We start from the raw sequence: 20,818 nt of genomic DNA on the forward strand, positions 1-20,818 counted from the left end.
TCATCACAGTGAGAGCAGACATTGTACAGTAAGTGATTACTGTATTTTATTATGTTCTTAGTGTGTGTATCTTTTTAAGCACTTAGCAATATTGCTACATGATGCTTAGTGTTTCACCAAAGCTGAATGTGTTTAGCACACAGCTTCTAAAACCCTTCCTTGCCCGTATGTGGGCTCTGTACCGAGGATGTCGTTGTGGCTTGTGCAGCCCTTTGAGACACTTGTGATTTAGGGCTACATAAATAAACATTGATTGATTGATTTAAAACTTGTAGCTCATCCTTGTTATATTCAGGCAAAAAAATATAATGTTTTGGATCATCATTTGTCCCAAAGTAATCGTTGGCTCTCACAGTCTGCATGATTTGCATTGTTGTAAGTATGTGTGATTCCGACCTCTACGTCACGAATCATGTGACTGTCTTGCTCATTATCTCTCAAAATGGCTCCCAAATCTCTGTGAGATTGATACTATTTTGATTATATGTATTTACTTGCAAACTTTCCAATACAATCCACTTTATTTTATAGCACATTTAAACAACAAAATGTTTCCAAAGTGCTGCACAACAATATTAAAAACAATATTCAAATATTATCCTTAGCTCCACCAATGACTGAATAAAAACACAAAAAATAAATACATATAAAACCAATATAAAAAACAATATAAAATAAATGATTAAAAACGATTTTAAAAGGTAAAACCAATTAAAACAGTAAATAAAAATAAAAATTTTAAAAATACAGAGGACAACAGAGGACCACACAACTCACGTAGTGTTAAAAGCCAGAGAATAAAAGTGAGTCTTAAAGGCCTACTGAAACCCACTACTACCGACCACGCAGTCTGATAGTTCATATATCAATGATGAAATCTTAACATTGCAACACATGCCAATACGGCCGGGTTAACTTATAAAGTGCAATTTTAAATTTCCCGCTAAACTTCCGGTTGAAAACGTCTATGTATGATGACGTATGCGCGTGACATCAATCGTTGAAACGGAAGTATTCGGACCCATTGAATCCAATACAAAAAGCTCTGTTTTCATCTCAAAATTCCACAGTATTCTGGACATCTGTGTTGGTGAATCTTTTGCAATTTGTTTAATGACCAATGAAGACTGCAAAGAAGAAAGTTGTAGGTGGGATCGGTGTATTAGCGGCGGACTACAGCAACACAACCAGGAGGACTTTGAGATGGATAGCAGACGCGTTAGCCGCCGACCTCACCTTGACTTCCTCCGTCTCCGGACCGCCGATCGCATCGGTTAAGGGGGAAGTCCTTCTTCGCTCCGTCGATCGCTGGAACGCAGGTGAGCACGGGTGTTGATGAGCAGATGAGGGCTGGCTGGCGTAGGTGGATAGCTAATGTTTTTAGCATAGCTCTAGGTCCCGTAGCTAAGTTAGCTTCAATGGCGTCATTAGCAACAGCATTGTTAAGCTTCGCCAAGCTGGAAAGCATTAACCGTGTATTTACAGGTCCATGGTTTAATAGTATTGTTGATTTTCTGTCTATCCTTCCAGTCAGGGGTTTATTTATTTTGTTTCTATCTGCATTTAAGCACGATGCTATCACGTTAGCTCAGTAGCTAAAGTGTTTCGCCGATGTATTGTCGTGGAGATAAGTCACTGTGAATGTCCATTTCGCGTTCTCGACTCTCATTTTCAAGAGGATATAGTATCCGAGGTGGTTTAAAATACAAATCCGTGATCCACAATAGAAAAAGGAGAAAGTGTGGAATCCAATGAACCCTTGTACCTAAGTTATGGTCAGAGCGAAAAAAGATACGTCCTGCACTGCACTCTAGTCCTTCACTCTCACGTTCCTCATCCACAAATCTTTCATCCTGGCTCAAATTAATGGGGTAATCGTCGCTTTCTCGGTCCGAATCGCTCTCGCTGCATTGTAAACAATGGGGAGCCTTTCAACCGGTGACGTCACGCTACTTCCGGTACAGGCAAGGCTTTTTTTATCAGCGTCCAAAAGTTGCGAACTTTATCGTCGATGTTCTCTACTAAATCCTTTCAGCAATAATATGGCAATATCGCAAAATGATCAAGTATGACACATAGAATGGATCTGCTATCCCCGTTTAAATTAAAAAAAATCATTTCAGTAGGCCTTTAAGACGAGACTTAAAACACTCCACTGTGGGAGCAGTTCGAACATGGAGGGGCAGAGTGTTCCAGAGCTTAAGGCCGACCACAGAGACTTACAAACTTTGTAAGTCTTTGTGTTATAAATCCTATATATACTGTATATGATAATAGTTTCGATATAGAGGCAACACGTTTTTACATTATACTGGTACTTTAAAAGGACCTATAATGATTTGAATCTACATTTTTTTTTTTTTTTTTTTGTCGTGTCCAGCTTCTCAGGCAAATCATAATTGTTGATGTAGATGCCCATATCGGCTGTACAAATTTACTTTACAAGAGAGAAGTGTGGGATACTTCTCTTGTTGCCTTACTTGTATTTGACTTTATTAAATGTATTATCATTTGGTGCTGCCGGGCGGGAGCAGGAGGGGATTGAAAGAGAAAAAAAGGAAGACAGAGAGGGAAATTGTGGGGACAAGAGGGGGATAAGACAGAGAGACAAAAACAACGGCAAGCACAACAACAACAACAACAACATCAGCAAATATGATGTCAATCAATCAAAGTTTATTTATATAGCCCTAAATCACAAGTGTCTCAAAGGGCTGCACAAGCCACAACGACAACCTCGGTACAGAGCCCACATAAGGGCAAGGAAAACTCACCCCATTTGGACGTCAATGTGAATGACTATGAGAAATAGCGCTATTGATAATGAATAATACCAATAATTTAGCTCTATTATCAACAATACAGTTGTTCAAATGCAACAATACATATATGTAATGTTAACTAGAGATACAAAAGAAAGCAGAAAAATTAATCTACCGTAATTTCCGGACTATAAGCCGCACCTGACTATAAACCGCACCAACTAAATTTAGGGGAAAATACAGATTGCTCCATATATAAGCCGCACCCGACTATAAGCCGCAGGGTTTTGATGTGTAATTACCGTAGTATATAGGGGTTCCTGCTACCACGGAGGGGATTGTCGGGACAGAGATGACTGTTTGGAAACGCAAAGCGTCCCATTTATTAACAATAAATCTTTCAATCATTCAATCAAACTTTCACATCTTTGACATGGCGAACAGCATTCGTGCAGAGTACAAATAATACAACGGTGCAAAGTAATACAAAGTGCTCGCCTGTACGTTGTCAAAATAACCAGCCTACCGGTATATGAAAACTCAGTCTTTAATCATTGTGTCATCGTCTTCCTACTGCGTACTAAAACCACCGAAATCCTCTTTGTCGGTGTCGGAGAAGAACAGGCCGTAAATAAGCCGCACCCTTGTATAAGCCGCAGGGACCAGAACGAGGGGGAAAAGTAGCGGCTTATAGTCCGGAAATTACGGTACATTTAAATCACGCGGGGTCCATAAATAATCACTTGATTAAAGTACGGTGTTTTATATTCCTATATTCAAACAGTGTTACTGTTCAAACTGTGTGCAATGTTACAGTGGCAAAAAAATTGAATTTACTTGTTAGATAAAATCGCTGCCTTGTTTTTTAATAAATACTTAGGTCTACTATGTTACTGTATTTTACTGTTGGTCATTATGGTGGTACTTGAAGTGCCAAATTTTTCTGAGGTGGTTCTTGGTGAAAAAAGTTTGACAACTTCTGCTCTACTGCACTGGAAAATGTTGTGCAGCCTTACTAGAGGTGGGAATCTTTGGACACCTCTCGATTCGATTACGATTCAAGAGCTACGATTCGATTAAAAATTGATTATTGATGCATCTATAATTTATATATATATTGATGCAGTTTTACATTTATTTTAGTTTCAATAAATAAGTGTTTAACTTTAAAAAAAACAACAGTGCATTTGTAATAAGAAACACTTGAATAAATTATCGCATTTACTAAAATAATGGAAATGTGTACAAAACTGGAACATAAGTGCCCTAAAATAAAGGAGCAGGTTGGATCTCTCGGTGAGGTGGCTCGCTGCAGTCAGACAAATTTTAGAACTGTCTGAATAGGCATGGACTTAACGAGTGACAAACAGTCCTCTTCTTCAATCTTGCTCCATCTTTTTGTGATTGCTGTTGTCAGATCAAATTTGCAGGTGGGAGTCTTGTTATTGACAATTTTCCTTAATTTCTATCAAAGATTTTCAATTGGATTGTGATCCGGACTATTTGCAGGCCATGACATTAACCCTATGTATTGTTCTTCAATGAACGTTTTCACCGTTGTTGTTCTATCGCAAGATGCAATTATCTTGAACAATTATGTCATAATCCCCAAACATCCTTTTGATTGCTGGAATAATAGACGTGTCCAAATGTCAATGTAAAGTTGTGCATTTATTGAAGATGTAATGACAGCCATGTCCCCAGTGCCATTACCTGACATGCAGCCCCATATAATTAATGACTGCGGAGTCTGGACATGTGCATCTTCTTCTGGCAGTTGTCTTCATAAATCTCATTGGAACGGCATCAAACAAAAGTTCCAGTATTATCACCTTGTCCAATATAGATTTGCGATTAATTACTGAAAATGACTTTCATCCAGTCATCCATAGTCCACAATTGCTTGTCTTTAGCCCTTTGGAACCTTGTTTTTTTGTTTAGGTGTCAATGACAGCTTTTGTTTAGCTTTTCTGTATTTAAATCAGTGACGGTGATTACAGTTTCTGCCCATTTGTTAATTCGTTTTGCCGTGCATTTTATGTTTTCAAGACATATTGCTTTGTTTTCTGTCTTGACGCTTTGATGTTTTCCTTGGTCTACCAGTATTTTCCTTGGTCTACAACCTTCCCATGGTGTTCGTACTTTAGACACAGTTGACTCTAAACATTCAACATATTTTGCAACATTGCGTGATCATTTCACCTTCTTGAAGATGTTTGATAATCCTCTTCTTTCTTTCAAATGACATCCACCTAAAGCAACAGCTCTCGAACACACATTTTTCATTGCGGACAAATGAACAGATTTAATCTGATGCAGGTCTTAGCTTTGGAAATTAAAATTTAGAGGGGATTACATAAATGTATCCTTAAAATTCAGGGATTCCATATTTTTTATACTCAGCTTGATCTAAAAATGAAACAGTCTACCACAATGTACAAACCCCGTTTCCATATGAGTTGGGAAATTGTGTTAGATGTAAATATAAAAGGAATACAATGATTTGCAAATCATTTTCAACCCATATTCAGTTGAATATGCTACAAAGACAACATATTTGATGTTCAAACTGATAAACATTTTTTGTTGTTGCAAATAACCATTAACTTTAGAAATTGATGCCAGCAACACGTGACAAAGATGTTTGGAAAGGTGGCAATAAATACTGATAAAGTTGAGGAATGCTCATCAAACACTTATTTGGAACATCCACAGGTGAACAGGCAAATTGGGAACAGGTGGGTGCCATTATTGGGTATAAAAGTAGATTCCATGAAATGCTCAGTCATTCACAAACAAGGATGGGGCGAGGGTCACCACTTTGTCAACAAATGCGTTAGCAAATTGTTGAACAGTTTAAGAAAAACCTTTCTCAACCAGCTATTGCAAGAAATTTAGGGATTTCACGATATTACGGTCCGTAATATCAAAGGGTTCAGAGAATCTGGAGAAATCACTGCACGTAAGCAGCTAAGCCCGTGACCTTCGATCCCTCAGGCTGTACTGCATCAACAAGCGACATCAGTGTGTAAAGGATATCACCACATGGGCTCAGGAACACTTCAGAAACCCACTGTCAGTTGGTAGTTACATCTGTAAGTGCAAGTTAAAACTCTCCTATGCAAGGCGAAAACCGTTTATCAACAACACCCGGAAACGCCGTCGGCTTCGCTGGGCCTGAGCTCATCTGAGATGGACTGATACAAAGTGGAAAAGTGTTCTGTGGTCTGACGAGTCCACATTTCACATTGTTTTTGGAAACTGTGGACGTCGTGTCCTCCGGACCAAAGAGGAGAAGAACCATCTGGATTGTTATAGGCGCAATGGTATGCGATAGTATGGGGATGTATTAGTGCCCAACACATGGGTAACTTACACATTTGTGAAGGCGCCATTAATGCTGAAAGGTACATACAGGTTTTGGAGCAACATATGTTGCCATCCAAGCAACGTTACCATGGACGCCCCTGCTTATTTCAGCAAGACAATGCCAAGCCATGTGTTACATCAACGTGGCTTCATAGTAAAAGAGTGCGGGTACTAGACTGGCCTGACTGTAGTCCAGACCTGTCTCCCATTGAAAATGTGTGGCGCATTATGAAGCCTAAAATACCACAACGGAGACCCCCGGACTGTTGAACAACTTAAGCTGTACATCAAGCAAGAATGGAAAAGAATTCCACCTGAAAAGCTTAAAAAATGTGTCTCCTCAGTTCCCAAACGTTTACTAAGTGTTGTTAAAAGAAAAGGTGATGTAACACAGTGGTGAACATGCCCTTTCCCAACTACTACAGCCATGAAATTCTAAGTTTTTTATTTTGTGCAAAAAAAAATAAAGTTTATGAGTTTGAACATCAAATATCTTTTATTTGTAGTGCATTCATTTGAATATGGGTTGAAAAGGATTTGCAAATCATTGTATTCTGTTTATATTTACATCGAACACAATTTCCCAACTCATACGGAAACGGGGTTTGTATGTTCTTTTAATGTTTCTTTAAGCCAGAAAGTTGTCATTTGAAATTAGTTTAGTTTAGTCTTTATTTGAAGGGACGATGTACAGAAACATTAAGCTCAAAGACCGATATGTTCTGTACCAGATTATAGCTAAATAGCTAATTTCCATCTGCAGTCCCTGGCTACCTAAATTAAAGGGATACAAAAATCATGCAATAAAATTATGACAATAAAATCATACACAAGTATTAAGAAAAAAGTCATAAAATGCCCTTTCATGGACACATACTTAATATACAATACAACCACACCTCATTTACATCATCACACAAAGACAATACATGCTTTTGTTCACATCTGTCATCATTTGTAAAAACAACCATGATTTTAACACACACACCTCACAATTTACAATAAAAATGCTCTCATGGATAAATATAATACACATTAGGTTGATGTGTCAAACATAATGCCCATCTTAGTGACCGTGTGAGCAGCTTTGATTGCTCCAAAGCCACTTTTTAACTTCAATTGTGAATGAAGAGTAATCTGTTAGACTTTTCAAGTTTGTTGTATTTAATTGTTATAGTTTTGTCATGTCTGTAAGTTACTTTTATTCTACAAAGTTAAAACAACTGAATGAACACTCTCTAGGACTGCTGATTCCATAATTTATTTTCCATGGATTGTATAATTTAGCAACGTATAATTTGCGGTACGATTTCCGGTATTATGATTAACCGGTGTAAAATTCCCCATGGTTAGTAATACTGTTTACAATTTTAATTGTTGTAAAACCATAATTGATTACCACACTTAAAAACTCACTTTGATATGCTTTTTTCCCGGAGAAGCTACAAGTGCGTTATTTGCTAGCTAGTTAGCCTAAATGCTAACATGAATACAAGAGACATTAAGGTATTTTCCTATTAAACAACATAATCTAAACTTGTATAAACACATTGCTGACTGAGCCACTACGTTATTCAACTGTGTACATCGAACTTAAAGGTTGTGTTCTCTTAACAGAGTGATAGATCTAATAGATGGACATGTCTACAACAGGAAAGGAACCCAGCTAACATTGCATAACACCTGTTTTGCCTTTATCATCAAGAAACACTCTAAATCCTTTTCAAATTAGAATGGATTAAGGTAAACATATTTAAACACTTAAATAACAAATACTATTGCTGTTATCAAGTCAGAATAATGTTTCTTCTGTCAAGGAAAGTATTTTGTGTGTTTATTTCTAAAAAAATAAAATAGAAATAAAATACTTAAAATATTTTAGTGTGTATCAGTACTTTTTGAGCGCATTCAACAATACTTTGATAGTAATAATTGTCATAATTTTGGTCACAATAACTGTAGATCGTTAAAGTTCATATTGGTACACCCTAGATTGCAGCATTTTTAATTTGCTAAGTTTTCCTGTTAGATTTATTTTCTGGTGCTTATGGGTTTTGGAACTTGGATCATTTCTGTGTTCGAAGCGTGATGATTCGTCGCTTAAAAACAACAAGCTCAGTGTAGTGTACATTTTACAAATGTGACATTGTCAGTATGAAAATCCAGCATACAAACTTGACTAACTTTCATAACTTTCATAATCTATTGACTTAATTCTCGAGCAGTCTGTGCTTTTGGTACATATGGTATTGCAGTTTTTAAGACTCCAGCTTTGCTGTATTTAATTTCTATTGAAATGGCTCTGCACTTAACATTTTGATATATTTGTATTTATTACACTTGCGGCCTTTGCTGGTTACTGCCAAGTAGTGGGCTCAACTATGCTTTCATTGCTAGAGTATGATGAAGCTCATTTGTATGTAATATACTGTACTAAGACATTAACAATATAACATAATGAATATAAATGTTGGATTAAATTCAACATTAGCTATAAAACATTGATGTTTGATACATCATGGCAATCTTTTTTTTGTATTTCTGTATATATTGAACAGGGTTAGGACAAAATGCAATTAGAAGTTATAGATGTATTTTATCAAATGGAAATTGGATTCATGTTTAAAATGTGGAAGACGTCAATTAATAAGCTGTAATAATTGTGTATATTTGATGTGGAATGTTAATATTCTCTTCATAGGAAAGCTCCAACCACAAACAAACACAGAAAGACTTGTTAAACATCCAGCCAACACCCTCCATGACCCACCCACCCCCAGATCAGACACATCATGCCCATAATACTCAATCTGAAAGCAGCAAGTCCACTGAATCCCCAGTCCGCTCCAACAACACACCTAACCCAACGTGTAACCCACCCTCACAGCAACATGACAACATTGAATCTGCATATAGACTGCGACAGACTCATGGCTCTGGAGAAATATCTGAGGAACAAGTCTGGAGGATGTTGGATGACATGAGCTGGAATGTCCTGCCCGACCTAGCAGTCCCAGAGGACGGCACAGGACCGACTAAGATGCTTTCTTGTGTCTCTGCATCCGAGTGTCCATATTCCCAGAACAGTTGCGTTCAAAGTGGCCAGCCATCAACACACACAGGTAATTTATTACACATACGTTTCTTTTGCATATCACATATGTACATTTGTTTGCTTGTAAAGATGGTACACACATACACTTCAGCCCAACATCCATAACCTAGTCAAATGGTTATAAAGGTTATGGTCTTAATTTGTATGATTGGCCATGACCCATGTGCAGGTAATTTTTATGGATGCTGTGGGAGAGACAAAAAGTGAGCAAAAACATAAAATGCTTGTGTGAGAGTCTCCAAAAGTGTCTGATAAGACTAGAAAAGTTAGTAGATGTGTTGCTTTGTTTAACTGTGAATGGGGAGGGGGTAAGTACCAACAAAATCGCTAGGTTGGCAACACGATTTCCTCATGGTATGTTGTTTTCTTAGACCAGGTGCATACAAGGTGTGATAAAAAGCAGCGTTACGATGCCATCTGCTGTATGGTGTTGTATTGACTTAGCCTGCCCATTGTTGCCAGTTTCCTGAATTGATTTGATTTTGATCCATAATGTTTTGAATAGATTAGACACAAAAACTTCCCTACACATTTTGAACTCTCAGCGTCATTTTTCATCACTTTGCCTCTGAGCGGCGCTTAAACGCACATGTCAACTGTACAATCAAAACTTATATTTGTTTCTTGTGTAAACTAAGCTGGAACAACAACATGTATATAAACATTTAGCAACACAACAGCGTCTTCACTTACGTATGGATGTATCTATTTATTTTCAAATAATTTATTTGACAGGGACAGTGTACATTAATAGACAATACTGTAAATGTACCAGAATTAGCCATAAGGCTATTCACATCCGTTGTCCCTGGATGTTAAAATGGTCAAACTAAAAGCAATAATGATTAGACAACAAAATATAAACAGGTCCATGATGAGGTACAGTCACGGATAACATAATTATATACAGTATCCTATCATTACATTTCAGTTTACATATAAAATCACTGTATAGAGACAAAACAGAAGTAAAATTTTTCAGTTAATCTAATTATATACATGATACAAATACAATTCAGACAGAAATACATTAAGGCACACTAAAGGAAGGTCATCAATATATAAAGAAAATAATAGTGTTCCTAAAACGGAACCTTGTGGGAACCCTGTGGACAGAGTTAGGAACGGAGAATATTGATCATTGGTTCTAACATACTGTACGCAATTCGAAAGGTATGACTCTGTCCATTTTATTGCACTTTGTGAGAAGTCAAATTAAGTAAATGAGTTTTTCTATTAGTATTTGGTGATTTACAGCAGTGGTCCCCAACCACCGGGCCGTGGCCCGGTACCGGTCTGCACAAGAAATAAAAAATAAATAAATAAAAAAATAAAAATAATATATATATATTTTTTATTAAATCAACATAAAAAACACAAGATACACTTACAATTAGTGCACCAACCCAAAAAACCTCCCTCCCCCATTTACACTCATTCACACTCATTCGCACAAAAGGGTTGTTTCTTTCTGTTATTAATATTTCTGGTTCCTACATTATATATCAATATAGATCAATACAGTCTGCAGGGATACAGTCCGTAAGCACACATGATTGTATTTTTTTATGACAAAAAAAAAAAAGCGCTGAGTTCTTTTACCACAAATGTGTATAAGCCAAATAGATCTTTTGTTCTGGATGGTTTAGCGATCTTGTCATCTGGTCAACTTCAGCTTCTGTTACATCAACAAAGTTCTAAAGTGTTCATCGGATACGCATTACTCTTAGTTGATGGAAAGGACTTACCAATTGAGGATACTGATTCAAAGAAAAAATATAACATTTTTCATCATTTTTAAGTGGATTTTTTGTAATCTGTCCTGTCTCACTAATTTCTTCAAATGGTTCTGGATGGAATCTTCCCAGTTAATATTAAAATCCCCTAGAACTTATTTGCTTAGGTCACATTCTTTAAGTAGTTCTTCAAATTTGTCGTAGAAGCTTGCATCTGATGAAGGTGGTGATAAACAACAATAATAGTACATAATAGGGGCAGCGTGGCGAAGTTGGTAGAGTGGCTGTGTCAGCAATCGGAGTGTTGCTGGTTACTGTGGTTCAATCCCCACCTTCTACCATCCTAGTCACGTCCGTTGTGTCCTTGGGCAAGACACTTCATCCTTGCTCCTGATGGGTGCTGGTTAGCGTCTTGCATGGCAGCTCCCTCCATCAGTGTGTGAATGTGTGTGTAAATGGGTGAATGTGGAAATACTGTCAAAGCGCTTTGAGTACCTTGAAGGTAGAAAAGCGCTATACAAGTATAACCCATTTATCATTTATCATTTTCATGACATTTGTGGAGATGGCACTATTTTTAAACGTAGGCATTCCAGACCTATAGGCCATTGAAGTTCTTCACAGTTAAAATTTTTTTTTTATGTATATCATGACCCCATCACCTTTCTCCTGTTCTGTCTTTTCTGAACAGGCTGTGCAGCCTGGGATATAAGTACTGCAGTGTGGGCATTTTTGTAGAGCCACAATTCTGATAGGCAAACATAGTTTGAATGGAGTAACAAATGACTAATTTGATCTGATTTGGACAAAATGTATCGTATGTGTCCGCATAAAATTCTGCTAGGTTTTGTCTTTGGGTTCCAGATAAGTTTTGAATGAATGACAGTTTGAAAGAAAGCCCATTTCCTTTGTTTAATGATCAATCAATCAATCAATCAATCAATGTTTATTTATATAGCCCTAAACCAATACACAGGCGAGCGGTCCACCCCGACAGCCAGCACTTCATCCATGACCACCGGACCTGTGCCCCCTCCCCTCTACAAGCGAGAGGGGGGCAGAAGAGAAAAGATAAGAAACAGCAGATCAACTGCTAGGGGAACTGTGCCAGAGGAAAGTGATAAGTTTAAAATATTTAGCACTTATGGACCTAGTATTACAAACAGTTCCTTGATAAGTTTCCCAGGAAGTGGGTCAAGTAAACATGTTGTTTGTTTCATCCCACTTACACGCCGTAATAATTCCTCTGTTATTTCATCAAAAAGAGAGAGACTATTTTGGAGGGCAGTATCCGTTGTAAATACAGTCGTATCTGTGTTAATATAACCCAGTTGTAGCTGGGATGCGTTGTCTTTAATCTCCTTTCTAATGAGTTAAATTTTCATATTAAAGAAATTCATAAAGTCATCTGCCGAGTGGGTGGAGCTACTGGGAGGAGTCCCTTGTTGGGTTAGCGATGCTACTGTACTAAACAAAAAATTAGGATCGTTTTTGTTGAGGTGGATGAGATTTGAGTAATATTTAGCTTTAGCTAAGGTAAGCATGCGTTTATAAGTTATTAAACTATCACTCCATGCTTGATAGAAAACCTCAAGTTTAGTCGAGCGCCATTTGCGTTCCAGATTTCTACATGATAATTTATGAGCTCTAGTTTCTTCTGTAAACCACGGGGTGCGCCTTTTAGGGGCCCTTTTTAGCTTTAGCGGTGCTATACTATCAATGGTTTCACGCAGGGCGTCATCAAAGTTGTTAGTGAGGTTATCAATAGAGCCCACATAATTTGGGAATGGTGCCATTACCGAAGGCAGTAGGTCAGCAAGAGTCATCGTTGTGGCAGCATTAATGTTGCGGCTGCTACAGCAGTTATTATTATTATTAGCTTGTTGACAATGAGTCAGAACTTCGAATTTTATAAGGTAATGATCGGACATTACTTTAGTATACGGGAGTATCATAACTTTAGAGGTGGTGACACCCCTGACAAGCACTAGATCTATCGTATTACCGTTGCGATCTGGGGTTCATTTATTATTTGTGTAAGACCACAGCTATCAATTATAGTCTGGAGCGCCACGCATTGAGGGTCCGATGGGGTATTCATACGGATATTAAAGTCCCCCATTATGATTATATTGTCGGCGTGCGTCACTAGATCAGCAACGAACTCTGAGAATTCACTGATAAAGTCCAAATAGGGCCCTGGGGGGCGGTAGATAATAGCCAGGTCGAGAGGCAGCGGTGTGACAGACCTCATAGTGAGCACCTCAAACGATTTATATTTATTATTTAGGTTAGGGGTAAGGTTAAAGTTTTCATTGTATATTAGTGCGACCCTCCCCCCTCCCCCCCCCCCCCCCCCCCCCCCACCACTTTTAAAGGGACGGGCAATGTGTGCATTCGTATAGTTAGGAGGAGATGCCTCATTTAGCGCAAAAAAATCGTCTGGTTTGAGCCAGGTTTCGCTAAGACCAACGACGTTAAGATTGTTGTCTCTAATGACCTCATTAACTAATAACGTTTTTGGAGACAATGTTTAAAAAGCCCATATTATAGGTATTGGGCTGTTTTGACGAGTTTTTGTTGAAATTATCCGTAGTAGCAATATTAATAATGTCGCGTTTATTATGCGTGGTGCACTTTAAATAGTTTCGACCATATCTAGGAATTGATATGACGGGAATGTTCAGATTGTTTGCTTGGTGCTGCGATAAACTGAACGCATCATAATTTGCCACCTCAGTAGAATGCATGTCTACCTCTGACACAGTCACAACAGAAAAAACATTATGTGAGTTGTGTATTATTCTAAGAGAATTGCTATGTGTGCAGGGATTATCCAGCCTGGCGCTGGATAAATCATATAAATTAACATTTATTTATCCAGAGTAAGACTACTAAGAATATATTTTAATTTTCAATGCTGACATAGCATCTCTGTCATTTACATGACAGAGATGTTGAAGTATGATGATAATAATCGTCTCATTTACCAACAGAAAAATACAGTTATAGGTCGCTCTCAACAGTTTACAAATGCTCTTAACATGCAGGGGTAAATGTGTTGGAACATAAATGAATGTTTAAGACGGACAAACATTTTTCAAGTGTAAAACATACACACAGTGCTTATTGAGTTTAAGTTTACAAGGAACACTTGTAACAAATTCATAAAATATAAAGTTAATTCAATGTTACGGTTTTGAAAAAATATGACTCAATCATTGCAACTTCTGGCTTAACTTCCTGAAAAAGCTGCTGCAAATTTAGGCAGCAATATAAAATAATATAACAATATAAAAAAAACCTCTGCAATATCCTGGAAAGACTGTTAAATAATGAAAATACAATGTACTTTATTTTTTTATTTTGGGCAGTGAAAACCACAGTTAAAATTTGGACTGTAAACAAACTAGGGATGCACCGATATGAATATTTCATATCCCGGTAGCAGACTGGCTCGTACATGCATGCTCCGCTGTCGCCATTTCTAATGCAAAGTAGGGCTGGGCAATTATATGATTGTGATCAATGATCGTGATTAATTTGAGGTCGTTGTGATCAGTTGTTAACATATATTACCCCAATCAAACATGGCAGAAATGTCTGTTAGAAGATACTGCAGTAGTAAACAGTAGGAATGCAACGGTGCTCAGTATAATTCTGCACGGAACAATCCGCCTTTATTGACCGTGATCCTATGTGTGCGTGCGTGCGTATTTGTTTACGTCTGCGTGTGTTTTGTGTTGTGTGTGCGCAACCATCCCTGCCGTGTGTTGCGAAAGTCAGGCTCGTCACAACAAAATTAATGTCTAATCAGCATTGTGCCTCTTCCCCTTTTGGACTGGGCTGCCCTTCCAGTTATGGCTGGAAGGGCAGCCCAGAATAATAAGATAAACACATATGGCCAACACAGGCATAACAATTGTAACATTTAGAACAACTTTAGTTTCAAATTTTAGTGTATATGATAATAGCTTCAATATTGAGACAACTTGTTTTTCCACTCTACTTGTACTTTAAGGCTCCACTTTTCAAAATGCATTAGTTCCATGCTAATTTACATTGGATTTGCCATAGACATGCTACCAATTAGCATTAGCAATTTTACATGACGATTTCAACAGTTCCAAATTTGGCAATTAAAACTACAACTAAGATGCACGTCACTATCAAACAGCTGGTGTGTAATAATACAATAGTGACCGTATTAAATACTCTTTAGGATCAGCTAAAGAAAAGACTGGCACCTTCAACTTAATGCTAGATCCACTCGACGTCCATTGCACTGGTCTTCCAGGGGGGGTTACCCACATTTGCGGTCCCCTCCAAGGTTTCTCATTGTCATCCCATTGGGTTGAGTTGTTTCTTGCCCTGATGTGGGATCTGAGCCAAGGATGTCGTTGTGGCTTGTGCAGCCCTTTGAGACACTCGTGATTTAGGGCTATATAAGTCAACTTTTTTTGATTGATTGATAGTGTTACTGACTGCTGCAGCTCACCAGTAATCCTTACCTGAATGTGAACTCACAGGCAGGCACAGAATGTACAGTATTTGTGACTGAACTACTGTATGGGGAGAATAAACGCACCTACTAATTTAATCAGAAAAAAGAAAAAAAAGATATGTAAATGTTTTTGTTTGTGTTCACACTGATGCCAGTCCTCAGATATAACTTGTACTAAAAAACTATGCAGACACTTTTTGTTTAAATAATTTTTTAGTTTGTCGATAAAAACATTTTGTTCCTGAAATAATCATGAAGCGTGTTTTATGTTTTTTAAATTTTTTTACAGTACCTCAATTTCAAACTGTTTTAAAGTACTTTCATTAAATATAGGCTACAGCAATGGAGTTTAAAAAAAACTCCACAATCTGGGTCACCGCTTGCCGTTTTCCAAACCACTCATGAGGAGCACTGATGTATACATGTAATCAAAGAATATGAATAATAATTTAACACTTGAAAGTGTTGTCTAGTAAATGTTAACTTGGAAAAAAAAAGTCTTATAGTATTCAGTATACCACTGATACTTTGTTTACTGCAGAATGAAGTTTGTGATGACATGCAAAGTAACAAAAGAACTTTGGAGAGGAAAAACATTTTTTATCTTTACTCCCACAAAACGTACCGAAAAAGAAGCAAAACAGTGGCCCTAAAACCGAGGTACGGACCATAGCGTGGTTTACCTGTATCGTTGCACCTCTAGTAAACACAATCATATGAACAAAAGGACAGTTGTCACTGTTAGCTTATATTATTACCTCATTCAAACATGGCAGAAATGTCTGCTACAAGATAATGCAGTAGTAAACAGTAGGAATGCAACAGTATAATCCTGCATGGGACAATCAGCCTTTGAAGGATTTTTTTATTTAAAGTGTGATATTAATGCTGATCGGATGACATACAGTATATCACCCAGCCCCAATACAAAGTAGCCTATAGTTCTGACTTGCGTATATCCAGATTTTTTTTTTAACTGCTAAAAACTTTTACATACAATTTTAAAAAAATTAAAAAATAAAAATAAATAAATAAAAACAACAACAACAACAAGTATGTTTTATTAGTAATTAGTATTAACATAGTCTTTCTTGTCACATGGTTTTGCTCAATTTTAATAATTGTTATTATTGTACAATGTAACACCGGCCGTATACCAGTGGCGGCTGCTGGTCTTTCAAGTTGAGGAAGCGAATTTTCAGCTACTGTCTGAATACGAGTACAGTCTCCAATAACAGATAAAAGATACAAACAAAAAAAGATATACAATTATACATATCAACAAGAACAATGGAATGAAAGTTGAAAAATGCTTTGGCAGTGTTTTATTTTTCAAGATTCCTGACTCGCTCATTTTGCTGTCAATTAAAAACTGATTCAGCCTCAGAAAAATGATCCAATCAACATTCGGAAGCCTTATTCATTCGCTCGGGGTCTGTGGGCGGGAATAAACCAAACATTTATCCATTTTATTTTTGTCTAGTAGGTATTTTTCTAGTTTGGCTGCAGTGGAACTTTATTTAGCAGATATTACTGTTAAAATGTTGGTTACTGTACTTTGATTGAAAAATGTCTAAATGTTTAAAATGTGAGCAGAGAGTGTTGGTTGCACTTTATCCAAATAAGATAGGAATGCATTGGCCATTAATTGTTGTTTACTTGCTTGTTTGAATCCATAATTCATCTATACACAATTCCCTTTCTAGAAATAACAGGAATACAGGAAACTTCACTTGCAGTGTCAAGTATGTTATCTAGTATTTTATTACGTCACAGTAACACAGGTGGATTAATTTTTTTGCTGAAAAGTTTCTAAAAAGATTTCAACCCATTGAATCGTTTGGGATCGAATCGTTCTAAAAAAAAATAAATAAATAAAATGACAAATATTGAATCGAATCATTGTTTAAAAGTATCAGTACACCCCTAAATTGCACATTTTGTAGATCGCTGTCGACGGATATATCTCAGATATATTAAAGTATGCCCACATTGCAGACATGCTTCCTCCACTTCAATCGTTTGTGTCTCGCTTACGTCATCACAAAATCTTGTTTTGTCAATGCTGTTTCGGTGATCAAAGTCTTTTTTTTCGGTTGTTGAATTTTCGGTGCATCACAAGTCAATAGTGCATAAATACTAAGCTATACATACATCCATTCATACAATATATCACTTAAAAAAATTTCCGGTAAAAATCTCTCATATTTAAAGTGTGGTTGCTTTTATGTTGCCGTAGTAATGTGCCACGATCAATTACATGCAGTGTTGGGTTAGTTACTGAAAACCAGTAACTAGTTACAGTTACTAGTTACTTTATTTAAAAAAATAACTCAGTTACGTACACCAATAAGTAATGCGTTACTGTGAAAAGTAACTATTTAGTTCTTTTTTTCTTCTTTTTTTTTTAAAGCTCCCATTAATGCCCTTTTAGCCTTCATTTCAGTACTGTTATTGCACTGGAGAATAATACAATCTGTTGATCAACTTGACATGCATTTGCATCACTGAACTCTGCTAAGTAATGTGGTCTACATACAACACACAAAGACAAAGATATGTTTCAAAGGGCCAATTTATTTCAGGCCAGAACAAATTGACAAAACTTTTAAATAGCTGCAACATAACATACATAAGTAACAAACAGCTAGGGGTGTAACAGTACACAAACATTTCGGTTCGGTACGTACCTGGGTTTAGAGGTCACGGTTCGGTTCATTTTCGGTACAGTAAGAAAACAACAAAATATAAATGTTTTGGTTACCCCCCCCCAGCCTGGCTAACTTAGCAGTAAGAGGATATATTGGCTTATTGTTCTTCCACCATAGAAGTGGGTCAAAATCTAGTTTTTAATGCAAAATGACTTATATATGCTGCTATAAAAACATTTGTTATTGCTTTAGCCCTGCCTGACTCGCCGAAAAGAGGCTGCTTGAATGTGGTGGTGACGCTTCACATGGGTTAACATGTGTTATGAGAGTAGCGTATGTGTGTGTGTGGCCCTTTAATATGTGACAGCATTTGAGGTGAGTGTGTGGGCGAGCGAGGTGAGGGAGCGGTAGCGTGAGTGCGGGGAGTGGCTAGTGTTTTGTTGGATTGGCTGTGTGCAAGACCTCAATAAAGCCACGATTTGCAACTAATCGCCGGACTCGTCATTTACCCTGTAGTCCGGAGCTGTGGAGACCCACTGCCGGGTAGAGTGAAGGGTGTTGCCCCCGAGAATACATCGGCCCTGGAGGAGTGTCTCCTCTGCACTCCTCGACTACGGTCTGGGAGCCGGAAGCAGGAAGGGTGCAACACATGTTTGACGTGTTGTCAGAAGCAGCTGCTGAACAATGTCGGCAAACCTCCGTCCTCCATTGTTGTATCGCGCAGCCAAAGTGTTACCAAACAGGAGATCTTAACGAGACAGGAGGGTCTTGCAGCTCTGGCTTTTTCATGTTGTCCTAGCCCGGTTGCTGCTAGCATGTGTACTCGTTCGGTACACATCCGAACCGAACCGAAACCCCTGTACCGAAACGGTTCAATACAAATACATGTACCGTTACACCCCTACAAACAGCATAATAACAACATAGCTGTAAAGCAAGGAAGGCACACACTACATACACAAAGCCTAACCAGGTGTTTTTTTCTAAAGGAATTCTGAAACAAAATCATGTCTGAAGCCCAGAACACTCTAGACATTTCCCCAGTTTTAGTTTAGAGAAAGGACATATTTTGCCTGGCCCAGTAGGATCCCTCTTTGTTTGTGAACTTTATAGTCTATACATTTAGAGTGATGTGATAATCAAACACTCTAGAAGTCTAGAATGAAAGAGTATACACTACCGTTCAAAAGTTTGGGGTCACATTGAAATGTCCTTATTTTTGAAGGAAAAGCACTGTACTTTTCAATGAAGATAACTTTAAACTAGTCTTAACTTTAAAGAAATACACTCTATACATTGCTAATGTGGTAAATGACTATTCTAGCTGCAAATGTCTGGTTTTTGTTGCAATATCTACATAGGTGTATAGAGGCCCATTTCCAGCAACTATCACTCCAGTGTTCTAATGGTACAATGTGTTTGCTCATTGGCTCAGAAGGCTAATTGATGATTAGAAAACCCTTGTGCAATCATGTTCACACATCTGAAAACAGTTTAGCTTGTTACAGAAACTACAAAACTGACCTTCCTTTCAGCAGATTGAGTTTCTGGAGCATCACATTTGTGGGGTCAATTAAACGCTCAAAATGTCAAAAAGAGAACTTTCATCTGAAACTCGGCAGTCTATTCTTGTTCTTAGAAATGAAGGCTATTCCACAAAATTGTTTGGGTGACCCCAAACTTTTGAACGGTAGTGTATACGAGAATTGACAGAGTGTGTACCTTCAGTGCTGAATGATGAGCAGAGGCAGAGCTAATCCTTAAGTGGTGGTGGTGGAGGGGAAGTGGCATCGGAGTCTATGTCTCTCTTTACTAGCTTCGTCAAAGCATGTTGCTTTTGTAGCTGTTTCAGCAGATTTGAATTGCTGTTTTGGGCATCGATGGGATCTTTGATCCAAGACACAACTTACATTTAACTAAAATGTTCTTTTCTTTGTGCTCGACAAAAGAAAAGTAGTGAGAATATCTACATGTTAACAAACTCGACTGCAGCTCTGCCATGATCAGACACTCCCCCCTCCCCTCCCTCCCCACACCCACACCCAGACACACACAGAGCGTGCTTCTCTCTTCTCCGGCTTGTGACACAAGAAGAATCAGAAGGACGACACTGCAGCGCTCCAATAAAACACACTCAGATTTTCTGTTTCTAACCGATACTACATAAAAAATAACGCAGTAACGCATCATGTAGTAACGGTAACTGAGTTACTGAATATAAAAAATACCGCGTTAGCTTACTAGTTACCGCCGAAACTAACGGCGTTACAGTAACGCGTTACAAAGTCCCAACAATGATTACATGTAGGGAAAACTCTGCAGTCAGACAGGATGTAGCACACATCCTGAAGACTGGAAGTGTGCTCTTGGGTTTTCTGGCACACTTAAAGGCCTACTGAAACCCACTACTACCGACCACGCAGTCTGATAGTTTATATATCAATGATGAAATTTTAACATTGCAACACATGCCAATACGGCCGGGTTGGATTAGTAAAGTGCAATTTTAAATTTCCCGCAAAATATTCTGCTGAAAATGTCTCGGTATGATGACGTTTGCACGTGACGTCACGGATTGTAGCGACATATTGGGACACCATTGTGGCCAGCTATTAAGTCGTCTGTTTTCATCGCAAAATTCCACAGTATTCTGGACATCTGTGTTGGTGAATCTTTTGCAA

General features: G+C 37.8%; 1 protein-coding gene across 4 annotated transcripts in view; it reads left to right on the plus strand.

The window, feature by feature from the left end:
- The window catches only part of LOC133633931 (uncharacterized), an 88,816-nt gene that overhangs the window by 45,527 nt on the left and 22,471 nt on the right, over positions 1 to 20,818 (plus strand). For 3 of the 4 annotated variants that reach the window (XM_062026759.1, XM_062026758.1, XM_062026761.1), the window contains one exon: positions 8,833 to 9,253. In XM_062026759.1, the coding sequence (XP_061882743.1) occupies positions 8,833 to 9,253 (421 nt within the window). The remainder of the gene's footprint in view (positions 1 to 8,832; positions 9,254 to 20,818) is intronic. The other variant, XM_062026760.1, reaches the window with a different exon arrangement.

Source organism: Entelurus aequoreus, linkage group LG18, assembly GCF_033978785.1.
Source record: "Entelurus aequoreus isolate RoL-2023_Sb linkage group LG18, RoL_Eaeq_v1.1, whole genome shotgun sequence".
Lineage (NCBI taxonomy): Eukaryota > Metazoa > Chordata > Actinopteri > Syngnathiformes > Syngnathidae > Entelurus > Entelurus aequoreus.